The sequence below is a fragment of the Rhipicephalus microplus genome, chromosome 6, assembly GCF_043290135.1.
Source record: "Rhipicephalus microplus isolate Deutch F79 chromosome 6, USDA_Rmic, whole genome shotgun sequence".
In the NCBI taxonomy this organism is placed as follows: domain Eukaryota; kingdom Metazoa; phylum Arthropoda; class Arachnida; order Ixodida; family Ixodidae; genus Rhipicephalus; species Rhipicephalus microplus.
Genome location: NC_134705.1, coordinates 34883853 through 34907520, shown reverse-complemented (window position 1 = coordinate 34907520; position 23668 = coordinate 34883853). Strand labels below are relative to the sequence as shown.

Here is a 23668-nt window from a genome sequence, read left to right as displayed (position 1 = left end):
GGGAAAAGCGCAATCAGTAGGTCTTTTCATTATGCATATGTTACACGCCAACACGACCACAAGCTATCAAAGTGGAGTAGGGTGGAGGCAGATATTATCACTAACAAGTGACATGCAGGTTTTGTTAGTAGTAAATTTTAGTTCATCTGTAGACTTCTTTGCGTCCACGTAATGCCAGGTTACTGCCGCCGCCCCCGTGAGAGGCCGGATAGGGGGGGCCATCTGAAGGCGCAAAGAAGAATTTGGGCAGCAGGAAATGTATTCAATTTCGCCGCTGGTGCGCTTCGCCTAAACCGTTATTTCATTGACCCCTTTGTGTATACCTGAATGCTGTGCACGCCACACACATGGAATATGGCAAGCTAATTGAGATACGTGAGCGAGCGTTGCCGAACCATGTATCCTCAGGCACCCCCTCATTGCTGGTTAGAACCGCGTCCATTTTAGAATCCCTGTTCTGAAAAAAGCCGATCGAAGCAAAAATGATTTGCGAGGACGCCAATGGTGGGGATTCGAAGCTCCAGGCTCTCGTAATCGACCCTAGTCGACACTTTGTACGACGACTACGGCAATGCAGGTGAGAAGGCATGACTGAATGTGTGCGCCTATAGAATACGAAATGTTTGCCAAGCAGTGTGGCGCAGTTTGGAGGTGACCACATGGTAGTGCCACTTAGAGAGCTCCCAGTGTTTAAAATGGCGGGATTGCCGGCGGTTTTGAATTGTTCTAGAGACGTGCCGTATAAATAAAAAAAATTTATAATTATTCGTTCCTTAGTTGCGTTATAGTTCGTGAATCGCTACCAGGGGGTCAATTGCTGCTCGCTGACACGAAAATCTTGACATGAGCAAATTCGATGTCATGCTCCTTTAATGAAGTGACTTAACAGTAAATGTAATGACTCGTATAAAATTCTTCGAGCGCTTTTCTCACGAGTAATATTGAATAAAGTTGCCGAATCAGTGATTTTTTTCCGGGAATATGGCAAGCTCAATAGACACAAATAAAATATGTGCTGGTGGATATATGTGGTGGAAAATATGGTGGAAATAAAAAGGTGCTGGTGGATAGGGTTAACCCTTTCCTGCTTGATGAAAATAGAAATGTGTAAATGGGTGGGGGGGACAGTGATCTCACTCCTGTGCCATCTGTGCCAAAATGCACCAAATTAGATTTACTGCGCCATCCTCATAATATCGACGGAAATTGTGCGAAACTGCACCAAAGTTGGATTTGGGAGCTTCTATCACCGGTAATAGCCATGCCGGCAAGTCAATACATGTGCACCCTGTTCTCAGGGCCACCGAAGTCTCAATCACGTACCTATTTTATTACGCTGAATAAACAGCAATAGGCCCTTTTCATAAAAAGACGCCCTAAGTGCCCATTTCGCGAACTGCTCCTTGCCGCTATGTATAGGACGACGGAGCAGATGACACCAACAGCGTTTCATGTGGATGCAGATGCCACTCAGCGTTTGAGGTACACGATGAAGGTGGGACGTTTTCCGCGCTCAGAAACGTAAAGTCACATCGAGTAAATTAAAAGAAATACAAATATCTCACTGGTGTGAGCTGCGTTCTGTCTCAAATAGCTTCACAAAAAAAATAACGGAGGAATTTTTGTATTTTACGTTGAAAATACAGGCGCTATTGTGAAACTACTTTCACTAGCAGTAGGATGCACGTACGAAATGCGCGCACACACCACCTGCCTTATACATGGCGGCTTCTATCCCAGAACCCTTTGCAAAATCTAAACTGACGAAAAGCTTACTGTCAAGTGGCGTACTTACGAAAACGGTCTATCGTGCGTGCGTCCTATAATTCACGATGCTGTGTTTGGTGGCGACGCAACTGTGTTGTGCAAGTCTGCTTAACAGTGAAACGCGCTTTTTACAGGGGACCATGACGTCTAGTCCAATCGGTAGCATGAAACTGTGATGGTGATTGATAGGTGGACGTTGTTCGTTTCAGGAAGACTGCTGATAGCTTGTTTGAAGAGTTCTGCGGCATTTAATAAAGCAATAGCTGCACGCGTGCCGCCAGAATGTCTGTCACGTCTATTTCTGGACATCGCGATCTGATTTTATGTGCTTCGCATCCGGAAAAAAACCATGGAAGTCAAAATGAGGAAACATATGTAGATGACTGACCTGTTGTTTCTAAATTTCCATTAAGATGTATTCGGTTGGCTGCTCTGGTCCACTGGCTCTGAGTCTCCAGATGCCGAGGCAGCTCGCTGTCAGAGCTCAAGAGGCAGCGTACCAACCGAATACGTCGGTGATCTCAGAGCAGCGGGCCAATAGCGCACCATGCAGCCAGCGCAGAAAGCTGCCATGTAAACACTCCTGTGCTCAGACATGCCTGGACAAAGGGACAGCCTTCTGAGCTCAGAACATGAATATGGTAGTCATCGTAGTCTGAGCTGCTATCTCCAACGCAAGTCACATGGGTGTGTGCGAGCTGCTGTAACTACAGGTTTTCTCCACTTCCGCCAGCCACCTCTATTTTGACTAGGTGCATTCATCGCGTCATAGATGTAAACTTTCCACACACACTCCAAAGCACGACTATCGAGGCACGTGCACGAAGTATTACGCACCCGGCGATGTCCTCCTCCGAAATGCTCGGCTGTTGGCGCAGTTCACCTGCCGGTAGGCACGTGATTTGCCAGCTTGTGTCACGTGAGTTTCACATCCAGAGCCCTCAAAAATGTCCAACCGAATACGCCATAATATTGGCTGTGCAGACAGAAACACACTTGTATGTTTTCTTTTTTTTTCTGTCTGTTTTTGTTTAGAGAGGTTGACTTACAGTCATAATAATCTCTGATAACCACAGAAAATGTGATTGAGCTAGCAATTACCTATATCTTCAAAGTGGTGTGTGAATCATTGATTGAGAACTTTAGTAAATTCATGAGAGTACTTTACACACTCGTCTGTTTTTTTTTTTTAGAGAGGTTGGCTTACAGTGATAATAATCTCTTATAACAGAAAATATGATTGAGCTAGCAATTACCTAAATCCTCAAAGTGGTGTGTGAATCATTGATTGAAAACTTTAGTAAATTCATGAGAGTGCTTTACACACTCTTCACTAAGGCACTTGACAAGGCTGGATGACTAATGTGTCAAGGATAACACATGATTTCGTTAGCCGTGATTTCTACGTAAGCTATGTAAGAGCTTCTTGAAAGAACGCATGTTTGATTGGGGAACAAAGAAATTCAGCATTCATCAGCTGATGCAGCGATTGTACATAAAAAAGAAGTGGGACAGACAGTTCTTTTGCTATTCTCTGCTAGCTTATTCAGAAATGCTTGTACTGAGTATCTGTGGCCCATTGTGTGGTGTTAAGTGATGCAGCGTGTTTGTCTTCCGATCTATATTGCAGGGTGGTTGCTGTGGACATGCGAGGCTGTGGGCTGTCCAGCAGGCCCCAGCATGTCGAGGACTACCTCTTGTCTCGATTAGTCGACGATGTCAAGGAGCTCATTTTGTCATTGGGTGAGCATCTCCACAACCTCTGCAGCACAGATGGCATGTTGGCTGATTAGTTTAAAGTGAAATGCCATGGATTATATTGTTATGAGAAATAATGTGATATAACAATAATTACTTCTTGTGTACCAAGTGTGTACATACAGCTATCTTCAGATTGAATAGGAAATACATATTAAATGCAAAGCATGTTTTAGTGAATTTTGGCGACTTTAAGCTGCCTAGGACTTTTAGTTCTCCTGGCCTTTTTTATAGTGGTATCAATGCCATATTTGGTATGGCATAACACGACTGTATGAGGAGCCTAGTCATAACATGAAAATCATGACATGTATGTCATGAATGTGATGGTTCGTATTTCATAGTGTAGTTGCTCTTGCGATGATTTCGTTCACATGACAAGTTGCAAAACTGGCATGGTATGACATGACTGCATAGCGAACATAAGTGACAGACCCTAACGTAGAAAACATGACATGCACGTCACGATTTTCATGTTATGACTTGTCAGGACTACACGCCACAGTCAAGGTGCACTCGTGGTCGTTTCGCTATTTTCACATATACCATATTTGGTATTACGGGACGTGAATGGATAACGAAGGTACATGACTGATGCAAACATGATAATCGTGAGATGCGTGTCATGTAAGAACATCATTTCATGCCACGCTCTGATTAGCTTGCGGCCATTTCGCTAGCTTCACATCCAAATTTGGTATTACGTAACGTCAATAGACGACAAAAGTAAATTACACGTTCAAACATGATAATCATGACACGCGTGTCATGTAAAACGTGACTACATGCTAAGGTGATAGCGTGCTCGCAGTCATTTCACAAGCTTCACATATATCAAATTTGGTATTACTTGACGTGAGTTGACGACGAAGGTAAATTACAGGTCCGAACATGATAATTATGATATGCATGGCCTGTAAAACATAACTGCATGCTTTGCTCATTGCGCGCTTGCGGCCGTTTCGCTAGCCTCACATATACCGAATTTGGTATGACGTGATGTGAATGGACGACGAAGGTAAATGACACGTCCAAACATGATATTCATGACATGGATGTCATGTACAACATAATTTACAACCGCCTGGTAACATTGTGCGGATTTTAAAGTGACATATCGACATTCCTCGTTCATGCTTCACATATCCTTAAATCCCTCTGTACGTTAGATCTGCCAATTTTTTCAAGTTGTTTTCAGAAAGAGTAGCTCTTATCTGTTATTAAAAAAAACACACTCTTCACTTCATGGTATGTTGGCAGTGTTATCCGCATTTTGTCATTACAACGCATGCTATGAGGTGTTATTTTTATCAGAAGCACAAATGATTCTTGGAGGCTAGTAAGCAAATTTTCGACACGCTCTGGACTCTTTGGCGAGTGCACATAAACGTAGGTTGGCTAGCCAGGAAATTTCAGTTCCCTGAGAATCTAAAATATAGTGTACACCGGAACCTTGTTTATACGACTTTCAGAAGACCACTCAAAACTGTCGTATAATCCGAGCGTCGTATAATCGGGGGTGGAAGTGCTGTGCCAATTGCGTCATTCTGCGTCAATCTAACTTGCTGCGCCAAGCTGCTCCTAACGGCAATTTGAGCGTGTGACGTCAAGTTTAGCTGAGTCTTATCAGCGACCAAGCAACTCTAGTTAGATAACTTAACACCATGCATAAATCTTGAGCCAGGTGAACAAAACATGAATCTTGTTAAAGTGACATTTGTGTGCAGACCTCATTATGCGACATATTTAGCAGCGAAGCTGCTAAATATGTCGCATAATGAGGTCTGCTATATGTCAAACTATATGTCGAACTATAGGTCTGCTATATGTCGAACTATAAAGACGGCAGTGGGGGCAGAAAACCAGCAGAGTCAAACTATAAAGGCGGCTGTGGTGGCAGAAAACCAGCAGCACTGTTGCCGCACAATGGCCGAGCAGAGCGCACACTCTTCGATGGAGACCGCCGAGCCACATAAACAAAAAAACTAAATAAAAATAAAAGCTTCACCGTTGATGCAATAGTAAGAAATTGTAATGTTGTAGTATTATATTGCCGCATACGCTTGCTTCTTTCTGTTTTTATTACCCCACCATTGTACGTGTGATGCTGCCTTGTGCAAACTGCGCCCGAATTACTGAAAACCATCTAGATAACCTTAAAACCTTCTGGTGACATTACATGCACAGTGCATACATTAGAGCTTGTCCTGTAGCTGGAATTGTTCCGTAGCTGCAAGTGCTGGAATCTTTGATCACATGCCTACAGGCTTCACTGCTAGGCAGATTTTGACGCCCGACGCTATATGTTCTCTGCTTCCAGTGTACAAGCATGCATTTCACGCAATACGTTCACATTGAGAGCGCACTACGTAAAAGAGTGTGCGCACCAGTGATCGCGACCTTAGAATCAAATTTCCCAGCTCTCACAGCTGAGCATTCGACAGCATGCATAACACGTGGCGATATGCTATCGGGTGCGCCCCCAAGCGTCGGAGGTCGGCCGGCTCGTTTAATCTCCGCTTCAGCAGCGCTCGTCGATTCATTCGCTGGTCGAACATACGGGGCGCGGGGGATGTTACCAACTTGAAGTTGATGCGGAACGTGGGGGCGACGGCAAAAACCCATTAAGTGCCCATATAATTTCTATTGAAGTAGAATACTTCCTGTGCCATCACTTAAGAATGGCGCGGCGAGCGCATCTAACTTTCCTCGCAGTTCTCATGTCAGCTCTGCTGCTTCAATGACCCGAACATAAATTTTTCAAATTCATTTTTAGTCTTATTGGGTTTAAAATAAGGTTAACTGTGATTAGCTCATCTCTACTTTTGAGTTGCTGTTCATCTGGGATGCACTGTTTTAGTTATATTTTTGCTAATATAACATTTTAACATCACCATTCTTTATTTGTCTGACCACTAATAGCTATCCAAGAATCGCTTATGTTGTTTCTTTGAGTTGCTGTGCTTTCAGCTTTGATGCTTAAAAAAGGGCGTTGACTCTTAGTTCTCTCTGGTTACATTACAATATATATATATATATCGATTAGTGGTAAGTCTGGCCGCTTGATCACCATCAAGCGACCATCGCCATCAATTTTTTTGTGTTTCATCATCATCATTAGCCTGACTACGTCCACTGCAGGACAAAGGCCTCTCCCATGATCCGCCAGTCAACTCAGTCCTGTGCTTGCTGCTGCCACTTTATACCAGCAAACTTCCTAATCTCATCTGCCCACTTAACCTTCTGTCTCCACCTAAGCTGCTTGCCTTTTCTGAGATCCAGTCAGTCATCCTTAATGACCAGTGGTTATTCTGCCTTTGTGCTACATGCCCAGCCCATGTCAATTTCTTCTTCTTGATTTCAGCTATGATATCCTTAACCCCCGTTTGTTCCCTAATCCACTCTGCTCTCTTCTTGTCTCTTAAGGTTACACCTACCATTTTTCTTTCCATTGCTCGCTGCGTCGTCCTCAATTTAAGCTGAACCCCCTTTGTAAGTCTCCAGGTTTCTGCTCCGTAGCTAAGTACCGGCAAGATACGGCTGTTATATATCTTCCTCTTGAGGGATAGTGGTAATCTACCTGTCATAATTTGAGAGTGCTTGCCGAATGTGCTCCACCCCATTCTTATTCTTCTAGTTACTTCAATCTCGTGGTTCGGCTCTGCGTTTATTACCTGTCCTAAGTAGGCGTAGTCTTTTACAACTTAAGTGCACTACTACCTATCTCGAAGCCCTGTTTTCTTCTGAGGTTGTTGTGCATTACTTTATCTGCAGATTAATTTTAAGACCTACCTTCCTGCTCTCCTTGTCTAACTCCGTAATCATGAGTTGCAATTCTTCCCTTGAGTTACTCAGCAATGCAATGTCATCGACGAAGTGCAGGTTACTGAGGTACTCTTCATTAACTTTCATACCTAGCTCTTCCCATTCTAGGCCTCTGAAAACCTCCTGTAAGCATGCGGTAAATAGCATTGGGGAGACTGTGTCCCCCTGCCTTACACCCTTTTTGATTGGTATTCTATCGCTTTCTTTATGGAGCACTATGGTGGCAGTTGATCCTTTGTAGATTTCTTCCAAGATGTTTATATATGCTTTGTTGATACCCCAATTTTGAAGTGTCTGCATAACAGCTGATATTTGTACTGAATCCAATGCCTTCTCGTAATCTATGAAGGCTATGTATAGTGGTTGGCTGTAGTTTGAGCATTTCTCTATTGCCTGAATAATAGTATGAATGTGGTCGATTGTTGAGTAGCCTGTTCAAAATCCTGCTTGCTCCTTTGGTTGATTGAATTCAAATGTCGTCTTAATTCTGTTAGCAATTACATTTGTAAATAGCTTTTATACAATTGTATACAACAGAGAGCAAGCTGAACGGCCTGCAATTCTTCAAGTCCTTGTCATCTTTTTTCTTATTAATTCAGGTGGTGTTAGTATTCCTCCAAGATTCTGGTACCCTCCCCATCAGGAGACACTTCGTAAGCAGGGTGGCTAGTTTTTCTAACAAAATCTGTCTTCCATTTTTCAGCAGATCTGATGTTGCTCGACCCTCACCAGCAGCTTTGCCTCTCTGCATTCCCTCCAAGACTTTTCTGACTTCTTCCATAATTACTGGTGGGATGTCATCTGGGTTACTGCAAGTTCTTACAATATGGTCGTGGTTGTGACGGCTACTGTGCAGATCTCTGTAAAACTCCTGTACTATGTTAGCTATCCTATCCTTATTCGTTGTCACTTCACCTTCCTTGTCCCTTATTGCATACATCTGGTTTTTGACTATCTCAAATTTCCTCTTCACCGCTTTGACGCTTCATCCGTTCTTTAGAACAAGTTAAATTCTCTCCATGTTATACCGTTTTACATCGGATACCTTACGCTTTTTATTCAACTTCGAACGCTCTGCCAGTTCTATTTTGTCTGTTGTGTTTGAGGCTTTCATGCTTTGACGTGTCTTAATGAGATACTTCATCTACGGGGCAGATTGCCAGTGTCCTGTCTAACTACCGTACCTACAACTTCCACTGCACACTCCGTAATGATACTCGTCAGATTATCATTCATAGAAGGTATTCAAAATTCATAAAATATTGCGTTCTGCGAATTCCACTAATAACTCCCCTATGGCATTTTTAGTACCAATGCCATAATCTCCTACTGCCTGGTCTCCATCTTGCTTCTACCCTACCTCAGCATTGAAGTCTCCCATCAGTATAGTATACTGTGTTTTTACCTTACTCCCTGGCGATTCTACGTCCTCATAGAAGCTTTCAACTAGCGCGTCATGATGGCTGGATGTAGGCACGTAAGCCAGTACCACCTTCATTTTGTAGCGCTTATTGACTTGTATTACGATACCTGCCATTTCATTAATGCTATAGTATTCCTCTATGTTACGAGCTATAGTTCTGTGGATTAGCAACCCCACGCCCAGTTCGCCTCTGTCAGCCAGCCCACGATAGCAAAGGACGTGCCAAATCTGTAGCACATTATAGGCCTCATCTGTCCTCCTAACCTCACTGAGCCTTATTGCATCCCATTTAACACCCCCTAGCTCTTCGAATAGTAAAGCTAGACTTGCCTCGCTAGATAAGGTTTTAGGGTCCAATGTTGCCAAGTTCAGGTTCCAATGGCGGCCTGTCCGGACCCAGAGATTCTTAGCACCCTCTGCTGCATTGCAGATTTGACCGCCGCCGTGGTCAGCGGCTTCGCAGCCGCTGAGGACTGAGGGCCGTGTGTTGATTGACATAGGCATGTGGGAGGTAGTGGCTAGTTACTGCACCTAAGTGACCAATCCTTCTCTGGTGAGAGAGTGCCTTACTGGTGGTTGTCACTGGTGAGGCCACACCCTGGGCCTTTTAATGCACTTCCATCATCACGCTTATATATTTTTTAAAAATCCGGTTCGAAACTTGCCAGCATCTAGATTCGATCCACGGTCTTCTTGCACACGCTTGCACACGAGGCTGCTACTTTAACCACTATGCTATCGCGTTAGTTTTTGTACTTACGAGAAAGGAAAAATTTCATTGAACGGTGGTGTGTGACCCCAGACAGCAATCTGCTTCGAACACACCTGTTGGTGCTCCAGAATTCCTTTAAACTGCTCTGAAGCTGCTCCAAAACCACATTATTCCTGCTTCCTGAGCTGCTCCAAAAGACTGAAGGTCGTTCCCGCCTTTGTATAATCGAAAAACTAAGAATACAGGCAGTGGCACACATGCGTGCACAAAAAACGGGTAGAGACCACCTAAATAAGCTCACGATACGACCTTGTGCTTCTCCAAGGAGGGTAGATTAAATTATTCTTGCCAATTGAATACTTAGCTGAGGCAAATGTGCAATAATTTTTATTCTCAGCTTCGAAAAATTGAATTCAATGCGCAGATTTCTCTCGATAAATTGAGTCCGAAAGTTGCCTGCGCCTGAAATCGAAACTGAAACCTTGTTGCCAACTGCTTCCAGTCAGAAGAGTTACACATAGTGTCATCGCCATCATATGTAATGGCGGCGGACCACGAGTTATTGAGTTTGTGTAGAATGCCTTCATGCTCAACTGAGCTATTCTAATTTGTTGCCTTATAAAGCGCAACTAGTGATGTCCTGCTTGTTGATGTCAAGTGAAAGTTATTTTGCATGGTGAAAATAGCTGGATCAGGCCCTTTTACGTGTTCAAACCTATGACTGCGAGTGCCACAAACCAAAGCAGGAGATTAGCTGTTTGCTGACCAGGAAATGTTTCAACAGACCGAAGACATGGAAATATCAAGATGTCAGTAGTGAGCTTTTTGGCCAGCTAAAGCTGCTGTAGACGGAGCTTCTCTAGGTAAAGACCCCGCGTATGCATGCGATCGAGGCGTATGCAAAAGTGCATGAACTGCCAGGAGAATAAATTCTCTAAGACATCCTGCCTCAACCTTTGCTTTTCTAATAATCAATCTAGCTAGGGGAACGCATGTTCATATTGTGCACTCGTGAATATTTGGTCAACATTTAGTGGGAGTAAAGGTGTTTTTTTATTTTTTACTTTGGACAGAATCGGAAGGTCGTCGCAAGATTCAAATTCACCATAAAACTGCGTCGTATAACCTACATTTTTAATACATAATCTCTATGAGGATTTTGCTGGGACTAGACTGATCCGCCTTGAAAAGCGGTTCATCCCATTACTGGGAGACTTATAATGGAAGTTTTACTGTACTCTGCTTTGTAACATGCCTTCGGAGAAGCCTTCGAAGGCATGGTGGCTCTACATCAGCCATAGCACTGTTATGGAACTAGAGAACGCTACTGAGTGCTACTAGAAAGCAGCTGCAATCAAGTATGGCAAAGCATTGCCTATTATGATGACAGTAGGATATCTGCTGGCATAGCTGGCATGAAGCAGCATGGCTGTGCTGACCGTGTTGGAAGCGGGCTGGCCTTGGCATCTCATATGTAATGTGGGTGCATGCAGTGTGGAGCGTGAAATATTTTCAGGTGTCAGTTGCTCTCTCAAAAAGTGCTGCTTGTTCACACTCAGGAAGATCAGCCCAGACACTGTTACTTGTATAGTTGAAACCCTTTTTAAGAGAGAGAGAGAACTTTACAGAAAGAGAAATACTTTTATCAGAGACAGTTATAAGAGACATGTGGCTCTAAGAGATACCAGTATGCCTGAATCAAAATATGGCAGAAAATAACATAGTATCCTGCTTATAAGAGACATATCATGTAATGTATAAGAAGGGATCCCCAGTGCTTGCCTATTAAAAAGGGGTCCAACTTCACTGTGTTGATGGGCTATCATTCTCGAAAGATGATTGCTTATAATGGCTCACTTTAGCCGCGTCATGTGGTGCAGGCCGGAAGAAGGCGATTGTGGTGGGCCACGACCTAGGCGGCATGATAGCCTGGGTGCTGGCCACTAAGCACGAGGACATGGTTGACCGCCTGGTGGTCATCAACGGCCCTCATCCACTGGCCTTCCGCTACCAGCTGGAGAACAGCTTTGCACAGATGCTCAAGTCGTGGTCGGTAACTGTGACGCCTTAGCTTGAAGTCAGCATTCTAGGAAGTTTTCGTGATTATCAGTGGCAGTGGCCTAATCTCAGCACATATTGAAAAGCTTCTTGAACATCCGTCTGAGAGTTTGATGGTTTATTTTCACTGTCTGGTAGAGATTCCAGCTATAAGGATAAAAGACACACACTCTCCGCAGACAGTTAAATTCGGGGGGGGGGGGGGCACCGACAAAAGAGGGATTTTTTATTCACCTCAACAAATCCTAATTTACATCACAATTTAGTGATGCTCAAAATGACAACTAGTGTTTTGCATGCTTTCCATGGCCTAATGTCGTTGTTGGTGTTGTTTAAAACACAAGCCCCTTGAAAAAGGAAAGCTGCTTTTTTTTTTCCAGTGATTAGCCTAGCAATTTCATTTTGATTTTTTAACATATCCAGTGTTTCACTAACGTGTAGCCAGAAGGTGCACCCTTAAAGTTCATAACACCCCCCCCCCCCCTCACGTTCCTAGCTCAATCCTTCTTGTCTCTTGGACACGGGTGGCGTATTCCTCTCTGCTGCAGTAACAATCAATGGGAGGCCTAGCACGCAGGGTGATGTTATCGCATCGGTCCTCAGCGCAAAGGAGATAGGTTGGCTCTTCTTATCTCTGCTTTAGCTGTGTTTGTCTTCCCCACTCGCACGCTTTTACTAGCGTGTAAAACACAATGTGCCAAGGGATGTTATTGATTGGGGCATTACACAAAACATAATAGCCAGTGGCGTAGCCAGGGGGTGGGACATCAGGAATGTGCCCGCCCCCCCTCTCAGAAATTTTTTTCTCCATGGCATATATATTGCTCAAAGTGACCTTTTGCCTGCTCCGTCCTAAGATATAGGTGCAACCCCCCCTCAATTTTTTTTTAATTTCTGGCTACACCCCATGCAACCGCAAGAACCAGTCATGGATGTCCATGTAACTTCTATCCCATTAAAAACAAAATGGATCTTGCTTTTGAGTTGTCTTAGGCGTATGCATAAAGTACCCAGTGAGTTTTTTTTTTCTTTTATGCGCTGCTTTTTAGAGGAGCCGGTAGGGGGTTTATAAAGTATAGAAAGAATGCCATAGCCACAAAATATTGCTGCAAAAGGAAGTGAAGTCTGTTAAATTATGTATTTAGCACAAAGATGAGGGCCCGAGGAGGTTGGCTTTTGGAGACTAGCTGAACGATGTCATGTTACGCCCAGCAGTCTGATCAGTCATGAAGAAAAAGAACTTTTTTTTTATTCTTCAAGTCATGTTACGAAAATGCACTTGGGACTTTGTGAGTCCCTAGCGTAGCACGTCACACATTTGTCTACCATATCTGCTGATGACCATATTTACATTGTTATGTTATAAAGTACAAAATTTTAATTCAGTGAGTATTCTGTTTATTTGCTACAGAAATAATCACTGTACAAGTTTTTCCAGAATGCTCAACAGCATGATGCCATAATTCTTGCATCATCAACTGAAATAGGGAGTGTTTCTAAGATGATTGGCTACAGGAAATTTGCAGATTGCCTACATGAAATTTGCAATGAATCTAAATATTTCTAACTCTTCACAAGAGCCTCGGAATAATTTTTCATGTCCTTCAATGTATATGCAACTTGCTTCTCCTTCAGCATTTGAAGTTAGCTGCTCCATAGTGCTCAAAATATAAAATTTTGCTGCTCCAAAGTGCTCCAAAATGAAAACTTTGCGGCTCCAATAGTTGCTCCAAGTCATAAGACCTCATTAGCATCACTGATTGCTCGAAAACACACCTTCTGGTGCTCTGAACCTGCTTCAAAACTCCCATTTTACTCGCTAAAGCTGCTCCAAAACAACATTAGTCCTGCTCCCTGAGTTGCTCTAAAACACTTCCATCCTTGAATGCGTATTGTAGGCAAACATCATTTGGCTGGAAAACTTGACAAAAGTCTGTGCCCCTCATGGTTATGCGACAGTACTCTAAAAGGTTCTGTAATTAAAAGAACCCTTGCAAGTCAAATATCAAATTAAAGTGTCAACTTGGCAATCTGACAGTGTTGAGTAGTAATAAATGCCAGGAATTTATGGCAGCTATTCAATAGAGAGGTGTTGCTAAGAATCAGGGAAAATTCATTCTACAAGAAATTATTTCCAAAGGTCCTCTGCATCTATAAAGTATAGATGTGACTTACTCAGCCAGTTCCCAGGAGCCTTGGTTTCGCTTGTATCGTTCTATCAAGTGCAGGGTCACATGTAGTGTCACTAGTTGCTTCTATGACGTGGGATCGCCACGCGCGTCCGGGCTCTCACCTGCGCTGCAAGGCGCTCGCGCCACTCGAAACTGACTTGCAACCTCACCTGAATTGAGTGTGGACGAGCGTAGAGCTCAAGGATGACAGCATCTCAAGTTCAAGTTTTAAATCGACAATGTTTCATGTCAGCCTGTGACATGCGCAGCTGTCCATAGGTTTGTTTATGGCCTAAAGTTGTCTCTTCCGCTACAAATCTGTAGCTGCTGACTTCTGTTCACAATGTTATAGCTACTCTGGTTACGTGGCAGGTTCACACGTCGCTGGGGCATGGTGTGCTGGCGACGACTGCGTTTCTCTTCACGAGAAAAAGGCCGCTGGAGCACATCTTGACACTCACTATGGAGCAGCTCGAAAGGTTTTAGAACTGAAGCGCTATTGTTACCTTTTAATACGATGTGCAAGAACTAAAGAAAATATGCTTGGATGCATATATTGCAACACCAACATATGTGCAGACTAGATTTGTGGGGTTTAACGTCCCAAAACCACCATATGATTATGAGAGACGCCGTAGTGGAGGGCTCCGGAAAATTTTGACCGCCTGGGTTTTTTTAACGTGCACCCAAATCTGAGTACACGGGCCTACAACATTTCCGCCTCCATCGGAAATGCAGCCGCCACAGCCAGGATTTGAACCCGCGACCTGCGGGTTAGCAGCCAAGTACCTTAGCCACTAGACCACCGCGGCGGGGCACCAACATATGTGCAGTAAGCTGGCTCATGGAGAGAGGTGACGCTAGATGAATAGCAAAGCTCATCAGACATCTGATTTATTGAGAGATTATTCCCATAATGGGCATCTATTTATGTGGGAACACATGGGAGCTCTTAAAGCAAAGCAAAACAAATATACCGAAAATAATGTACAAGTTCACTAGTGTCACATGAAGAACCAAGCCATGCTTCACCGCATGGCATGAGCAACGAAGCAGCATCTCTGTTCCAATTTTTCTTTTTTGTCTCTGTGAATAAAAACATGTACAAAATTTAATATTTTTTATACTATTTCAGGGTCATTTACATCAAAATTTATGTTTTAAATTTTTTCTGTTCCAAATAATTCTGAAAGTACAGTCAAGCCCACATATAATGGCCCCACTTGAAATGAACTTTCGCTTAAAATGAACGACACCTGTGTAACTGTGAATACATTGTTTCGATGGCGCAAAATGGCACTTAGAACGAAACGGCCCTGAGCGCCGTCGATCGGTTACAGCAAACAGAGTCTCCACTCTGGCGACTTCCTGAAAAATCACTTTTGACCAAGGTGCCTACAAATTCTTATTGTTAAACACCGACCCTGCCTCCGCACCCCATTTTCTTGTCGTTCTCCCTGACCGTCTTTTGTCACGCACCCCTCTGTACGGCCTTTGTCCCCCCCATCCCCGCTACTCTGAGCACCCTGCATTGTCAGACGAGGCCCGTGTTTTCACACTGCCACCGATTTTTCAGTGACCGGTCGGCTAATTAGTCTCCCCTCAGTTTATGTTCGCTGGTTTTGTTATTGGCGTCGCCGGCCTGGAGTGACAAGATCATTTGCCAGCATCGTCAGCTATCGACTATATCCGATTGTCTGTGTCTAGTCTGGGTGGGTGTCATATCGTTCTAGTGTACACGTGTATGCTAACCCATCGACCCTGATAATTCGCGATTCGTTCTGTGTTTAGGACCTGTTCTCCGTCACTTCGCACTCGTCTCAGCATGCCCTCCGCACGCTTGTGGAAGCGTAAAAAACTGCTGTTGCGTGGAACGAATTGCGAATTATCGAAGTTGGTGAGGCCACGCAAACCCATCGGTGCCACAAAATTATTCTTTGACCTCTGCGTGTGCAGGCACTCTTTCAAGTTTTTATACTCTTGAGTTGCGCGTTTTGCGGACCTTTCAAGCAAGCTACCCGACCTGCCTTCTTCCCGCGTGTTTTGGTTTTCAAGGTCACCTTCCCACCATACCCTCCCTCTTTTCACCCTATTGAAACTCCTTGCTCTTTTCTCACAAGTCCGCTCTCCCCTGTATCACAACTCCTTTGCTGATCTCCTCTGCTCCATGACGTCAGCCGCACTAGCTCGAATTAAAGAGTTTAGTTTACTGACTAGAAACGGGCCCAGAGCTGTTCCTTGCATTCTCGCTTGTGTGTCCAGAGGGCACGTCTTGCTCGTTGTTGGTGTGCGTGTGTGCTCGAGATGGCGGATTGGAGGCCTCCGTGCTTTTTTTTCTGCCGCTCAACTGCTGAAAATGTGACCGTTTGGCTTGGGAGTAATCCACGCGTTAGGTGTCATGTTGCAGAGTGCTTGCTCATAGCTGTTGACCACCTAGCAGCCAACTTGCCGCTTTGGGCGTCCCGGTATTCAGCTGTGGAGAGGGTGAAGGCTTCGTGGGCAGCGGTGACAGCTACATGCCTGCGAAACTGTTTTCGCGAGGCCAACGTTGTCGTCGAGCCCGATGGTGAACCTGAAGCTTCCGAACAGGTGCACTCCGGCAGCACATTGTGGCAGCGCGACATGGACTCTGAGATGGGAGGGCATGCGGGACATTTGTTCCGATGATTTTATTACAGCCAATGTGATGCCAACACCGCTGAACTGTGCATGGATGGGGGCATTGTGAATGAAGTATGCAGCAAAAGCGATTTCGAGGAATCTGATGGTGAAGACGAAACTTTGGAACCAGTGCCCAGAGACGTGCTTGTAGCAATTGGCTACATTAATAGCTTCAGGCAGCTTGTATATGCTTTGGAGAAAAGTACTCCACCACTCTAAAGGAGCACTGACATCAAATTTACTCATTCCAAGTTTTTGCGTCAGCGAGTAGCTATAGATCTTGTAGCAGTGATTCGCGACCTAAAACGCAACGTAGGGATGAATAACTATCACTTTTATTGATTTATATTACTATGATCTAGTACTATTCAAAAACGGCCGGCAGTCCCGCCATTTTTAGCTCTGGGAGCACCAGCAGTGGCGCTACCTCGCGGTCACCTCCAGATCACGCCACAGCTGACCACTTCTTCACAGAAAAAAGTGACGTCAGGCTCAGCTGCTCCGCAAACGTTTCGTCTGCTAGACGGACACATTCAGTCATGCCTTGTCACGTGCATTGCTGTCGTCGCCGTACAAAGTGTCGACTTGGGTTCACTGCGATAGTCTGAAGTTTGGAATCCCCGCGATTCGTGACGTCGCAAATTATTTTTGCTTTGATTGGCGTTTTGCAGAACAGTGATTCCAAAATGGCGCCGTTCCAAGCAGCACTGCAGAGGTGCCCGAGGATGCACGCGTCATCCATGTTGGCTCGTGTGTCTCAGTTATCTATATTGGTGTGTTTTGGCGTGCAAAGCATTCAGGTATACGCAGAGGAGTCAATGCAATATGGCTATCGCGAATGAGCATCAGCAGAGAAATAGAATACGTTTCCTGCTTGTCAGGTTCTTTTTCTCGCCTCCAGATGGCCCCGCCTGTCCAGCCTCTCGCGGATGCCGTTCAAATTTGGCCAAGAAGACCTATGCATACCAAGCGATCGAATGATGGACACATCTCGATCTTGAAATTTGATGTCAGTGCTCCTTTAAATAAACTCGAGGCCATTCTTATCGCATCTGTCCATCAAAATACGTCTATCACTTACTTTTTTAAGAAAAAATGTATTTTCACTGCAAGTTTTTTTTTATATACTACTCAGGCTGCAGTGAACGGGGGCCGGGTCACGCTCAAGTTTGTTATAAGGAGGCTCGACTGTATAGTGTTTTTTATCGCACTGTTTACTAGCTGGCAACAAAAATTGCACACATTTGTTACATTTTGGTTTTTTTTTTTTTGAAAATATTTTTTTTTGCTTTATGGCATACATTTTCTGGAAAGAGCATTTCATAGTACAAAATTTGGTATGATGAAATGCGTGTGGGAGTACTTTTCAAACTGGCAAAAGGTGTCTTCCCGAGAAATGAACAATAACCATTTGTTGCACGGTAACGAAACAGTTGATGCCCACCAATATGCCCGAGATTTTCAAGGGACGATGACAAAATTTGCTGTCACCATGGCTGTCGCGAAAAGCCATTCGTTGCTGCCACGTCACAGGTTTTTGGAAAACCAGAAAAAATCGCTTGTTGCCTAGAAAAGATTGTGGCGATTTCCGCAACATATGATAGCACTCCAAATCTTGCTTCGGTTGAAATTTGCTCTTCATGCGTGTTATCTGCACGTACTTTAAGAAACCCAAAATGTAGGCTAATTTTTCTACAATAAGTTCTCATGTGATCAGCGAGATGGCAGCTGTATTTTGTAGTTAATTTTGTTATCAACGATTTGTTTTAGATGCTTCAGTGGTAGCATGGTGCAGTGTAAATGGCGCCGTCGCGGTCATCGTGCGAGGTTGCCTCAAAGTTAGCAAAATGCACTGCGGCGTCCTTATGCACACTTCTGGGCATCCCTGGTGATCGCAGCAGGTGCCACTGTTGCGGCTCAAGGATTGTGAGAAAAAAAAAGCAGCAAAATGCTTTTATGGAGCGCGTGGGCGGTGCAGGGACAGCTTGCAGAAGATAGTCCCATCAATCACTGAAGATGACTGAGGTACGACAAAGAAGCAGTTTCCAAACGTCGTACACATATGTAAGTTGTGAAAGGCTAAGTGACCTAACTTTTTTTTTCATTGCTGCATTTTTCGCTCATCTCGAAAAAGTTTTCATAAAATTTGCCCCAGCATGATAAATGCACCCTCCATTTTGCTCCGATTTTTTTAGAGAAAGTGTGTTAATTACACAAGTGAATATAGTAGCATCTCTGCCTTTTGCGTGTAAAGTGTTGTTGGCAACATTTCGGTTACACCAAATCATGCATATAAGTTCAATTTTGCCTCCTCATTGCCTAGCAAAAAAAAAACCACTTTCATGTTGTTATTTCATAAAAAAATTGCCACACGTGTTCATTTTTTCAATTTTACTGTATCTGGTTTATGCCCGCAAAGTTTCAGAAATGCTCGGTGCAGACCGCACTTCTGTGTTCGAGAAGCTTCACGATTGTAGTAGATCGTCTTGTTAATATTATGCGAGATGCACATACTGGAGCTTATTCCAGAGCTTGTGTGATGACCAGTGATAAAGCTGAAAAGCTCCACGGATGATGTATAAAGGATGGTGCTTCCCATCAACAATCAGTTTTTTGACGACTCACTCTTCCTGCGCTGATATCGTTGTACAGCATGCATTGCTTGCTGCTATTGGAGTTTCTGTTTCGTGGCCACAAGTTTAACCAAATAAAAAGCTACATCTTACGAAGTCGCCGGCTGATGCCTTCGTACACGTCATGATCATGTGACAAAAGGTTTAGAAATATTGTGCAACTCTTCTGAAATTTCGCTTCCAAGTAGTATTAGAAAAATATGGTAAAACAGTCGAGAATTATATGAACAATATTCAATATGATTCACACTCACTCTTTAACATTTGAATTCGCTCGGCAGGTGATATTTTGATATTCACAGAGTTCTCATTCTCAGAGTAAAATTTATCAATCTAAACCTGTTTGGTGTTTCAATTTAGTAGTCCTTTTAAAAGCTAACTCCGGCAATTTTGTGATCGTGTAAATAATGGTGCTTTTATGTTTCTGAGACGCTCCTGTCATGAGCCTGATAACAGAGATACTCAGCAAAGCTGAGGATAATTTTAAGTAAGCAGGAAAGCACAACACTGAAATTGAAACCTAACTGGTGTCGTTGTGCGACGTAGATGTTGGCAAATACTACGCAAAAGCGGAAACCGCCAACACATGCTGATCTCGCCAGTGTCGAATATGAAAGCTGGGAAAGTGGTGAAGAGCAGACGTCACAGTACACTGTACTAAGGGAAAGGTGACGCCATCGCAACAGCTGCACCATGTCTGTTACTGACCGTGCTATGCGCACAAGCTCCTCAGAGCTGTCGGAGAATGACAGCTGAGATTCGGACGCATCTGGAGGCCAAGTAAAATCGCCGAAAAAGAATTGCGATTGCTGGTTGTGCATTTCACTGTCAAGTGGCGCCATCTTTCCAGGCTGCTCAAGTTTGTGGGGCCCTGATCGATAAAATGCTACTGCTGAAAAGTTCGTTTACTAACTGAAGCTTTTTAATTTCACTATAGGAAGAATGCATATGTTTGGCAATAGCGGAGTTTAACATTGCTTTGGCAGGGCTGAAGGAATTTAGTTTAAAGGGGTCGTGAAACTAAAATTTAAACTTCCCGATTGCAATTTTCTCTGATTCAATAAAGAATAGACATACCAAGCAATAGTTTTTGCACTTTGAGTTGCATGCTACACAATTACGACGAGTGATCTGCCGAGCAAGCATCCAACTTGTTGAAAGCAGTCGCGCAGCAACCACACCGGTCTAGCGGCTAGCCGCCGCATCTAATGGCAGCAGGGGAGTGTGACAAGGTGCGCCACTGGTGGGTGCCCGTCGCAAGTTTTTTCCTCGTTGCTCCGATAGCCCGGTCACCCTGGTATTTGTAGATGTCGTCATTGCCGGCGGCATGGAAAACGTTGGATAAACTTTTTCTGATGGGAAATAACTCATAATTGAATAAAGTGATGCTTGAAGTACGCCATTTCTGCACTGCAACGTCCGTCTCCGAACCATCAATGAGATATCGAACCTTGATGGAAGGCCATTTCGTAGGTACACAAACAGTGGCGTCGGCCATCTTGACGAACTGGCCGGCTTCGTTTCTACCTTTGCTGTTTAGATCGAGGCGGTTGACAAAACTAGTTGCACGGGCAAAGCATCATATAAGTGTACAAGTTTTTATCGTGTTAGCAAATATAAGCGCTCGACAATGAGCTCACATTGGAAAGCAAGCCGGGCTAGTGAGAATGCCGGCCTTGCTATGCCTATATGCTCGAAGTCGATAATGAGTGGACAATGAAACATGGCTGTGTGAGGATATTTATTTTGTACTTGATAAAGAGGATACGATGTCTTCCGAAGATGCAAGCTGAGGTACCGTAAGTGGGCACAGCCTGAGCGCTGATGGCTCGTTCACCCCATGTGTCGTGAATTGTTGTGTGCTGCTGCGCATGGCGTTGGATCGGATGCTGAGTCGCATGATGTGTCCAGCGCTTAGTCCTCGCTACGTCAACGGTGTGCATTGTTGGACAGTACCGCATGCACAACTTATCAAAGTGCAAACAACGTTCGCTCTCACAAGCTGCCCTGCCAGCTACAGCGCGGAGCAGTATTCGAGCTGTCAACTGTGATGGCCTCCGATGGCATCGGCAAACAGAGTGGAGGGTCATGGTCGGGCCTTCCGCAGGCAGAGATTCTGTTGCAAGGTCTTGATACGAGTGCTTTCAGGGCGCAGGCTTCTTCGCCGTAGTTGCTGCCATCACTGCCTTGCTCTGACGATGGCCGATCTCGAACTCGCATGGGTGCGTCGGCGTACGGCTCAAAGCCCAAAAGCCAACACGACTCAAGCAGACGACGCTGTAGTTCAGGAAAGTCAGATAGCGGTGACAGCACCAGACAGTATGATGCTACGAACCACGGTCAACTAAGGCTCAAAAGCATCACTGCGCCGCCATGTTTTGTCGACGACAGAAAGACTTCATTGGCTGCTTTAGAGTGGTGTCGGCTGCACAGTTGACGGGAACGTGAGTGGCGAAACCGAAATTGTGCTCTTTTATGCGTTCGTTGAGCACAGACAAATAAACGACTTGAGATATAGTATTGAATGAACTGTCAGGATTCTGAAGACATATGTAGTTTCACGACCCCTTTAAGCCAAGTATGTGCCACCTTTCGTACGACGTACTACATTCGGTCACAGTGCGCCCTGCATATGGTATAAAAAAGTGTTTTTATACAATGATGTGCTCGCTTTGTACACTACCGTAATGTTTAGGCATGGAACCTCTTAAACTGGTACAGTCACAGTTTCCATGAAATGAGCCGATACTACTAGCCAAAACATTAAAATTTAAAAACAAAGGGTAAATGTTACCTCTGAGAATTATGTGAATGTTTAGGTTATCTCATTGGAAATAGTGTGCAACCACAACGTGACACCACTTGCCACCCTTCGCAGGCAGGCGCACAACAAACTGAAATTCGCGCGCCGAGCCATCAAAACGTTGACTAAACAACACTCACGTTTGTTGTCTTATAAACAGTAGACAATGTAGTGGCACCTCGGTTTCGTGACTTTGATGTAAATGTTGGCACACACACACAATATTACCAATAATTGTGGGAAGCCAGTAGAAAGAGAGTCAGAGCAAGTTACGATATTCATTTGCAAAGGTTATGCGTATTTCTCCAGCCTCTAATTGGGGACAAATGATGGAAGCGCACAAAGGTACGTACCCAGAGAATTCCATTGAAAAACATTGAGCTCGAAATATTGCCGGAGTTGGCCTTGAAAGCATCTGCCAGTTTGCTCCACATTGCTGGGGCCTAAGCCATGATGTAGGAACAGACGCACCCAGACACAAGAAACCACCCAACACTGCAGCAACTGCAACGTCTCATACAAATGCCGGTTTATTCTTGGAGAACTTGGAAAGGGACAGAGCCGGACTACTGTATCATGTCTGTAAAGTTGCCGGACAAGTAGGCAATGCCTGCTGCACCTCCAGAATTGTTTGGTGAAGATACATTAGTCAAGACTGCATCTCGAAGATCTGATAGAACTGGTTTGCTGCCATTTCTGCAAATTGTATTGCTTTAATGGCACTTTCCACTGATAGCGAGTCTTCTCTGAGTTGGTGCTCTCAAAGCTGGTCATCAGCCATTCCGAACACAATTTGATCTCCTATCACAAATTCACACAAAGTTCTGGACTTGTAACTCTGCTTTCAACTGCATGCTTTTTAAGAAGCTTTGAAAAGGTTCGCCATCCGCCTGCATGCATTATCAAAACAAATATCATTCAAAAGTCTCATTCGTGCGAGGCTGGAAGTGGGTTTTATACTTCTGAAGAAACATGTCATTCATATCTCATCCTTTCTGTCGTCGTGCAACCGAAAGTGTCAAATACTTTGATAGCTTGTGGACCTGCTACATAGAGTGGTGGTAACGTTGTTATTTGCTTTTGACTGCGTTCCTTCTCGCTTTCGATGGCTTCGAGGTAGAGTCCAAACGCTTACGAAACTTATGCCACCTCTCAGTGATATTCCATCAAAATAAGAGGTGGTCCAATGGGCTTAGTTCTTTCATGGCTTGAAGAAGTATTTATAGACCGTGCACTTCCGACACCATGTAACCAACACTGGGGCCTGAGCCATGCTGTAGGAACAGATGCGCCCAGACATGAGAAGTAGCACGATGCTGCAGCACCTGTAGCATCATGCAGGTGCCAGTTTATTGATAGAGCACTCGGTAGGAAATGCAGGTAAAGGTTGCTGTACAACTATTTATTGTCCACTGCATGGATAGTTTGCCCTGCATGTCATTGAGATTCAGCAGATAATGTTGCACCCGGCACATGTTTACCCTGTGTTCCTTTTCGCAGTTTATTATTAGTATTTTTTATTGTGCACTCTGGCTTGGCTTTTCAGCATGGACTGCGCAACCTGCTTTGCACATAAATTGCTACTTCAATGTTTTCATGTTGCACAATTTCCTGTAGGTGATGTGCAACCTGCCAAATGTTATATTCTAATCATGTGGCTAGCAAGTGAATGGCTGAGATTGACAGCTAGTGTGTGAATGAAATGAATTCTAAAGAGAGAACATTCACAACAAGAATCAAGGCATCACACCAGAAAGAAAGACACAGTAAAAGTCGGTGTATTGTTAACTCATTCATTGGAAATTTTTCGACTAGTTGACGTGGTCTGGCCAATCTGCGTGTAGAAGAAGCTCACCA

General features: G+C 44.2%; 1 protein-coding gene across 1 annotated transcript in view; it reads left to right on the top strand.

Moving 5' to 3' along the window:
- LOC119167670 (epoxide hydrolase 4) overlaps positions 1-23668 on the top strand; it is a 55892-nt gene that overhangs the window by 23330 nt on the left and 8894 nt on the right. The window contains exons 3-4 of the mRNA XM_037419190.2: positions 3398-3510; positions 11366-11534. Coding sequence (XP_037275087.2) covers positions 3398-3510; positions 11366-11534 — 282 coding nt within the window. The remainder of the gene's footprint in view (positions 1-3397; positions 3511-11365; positions 11535-23668) is intronic.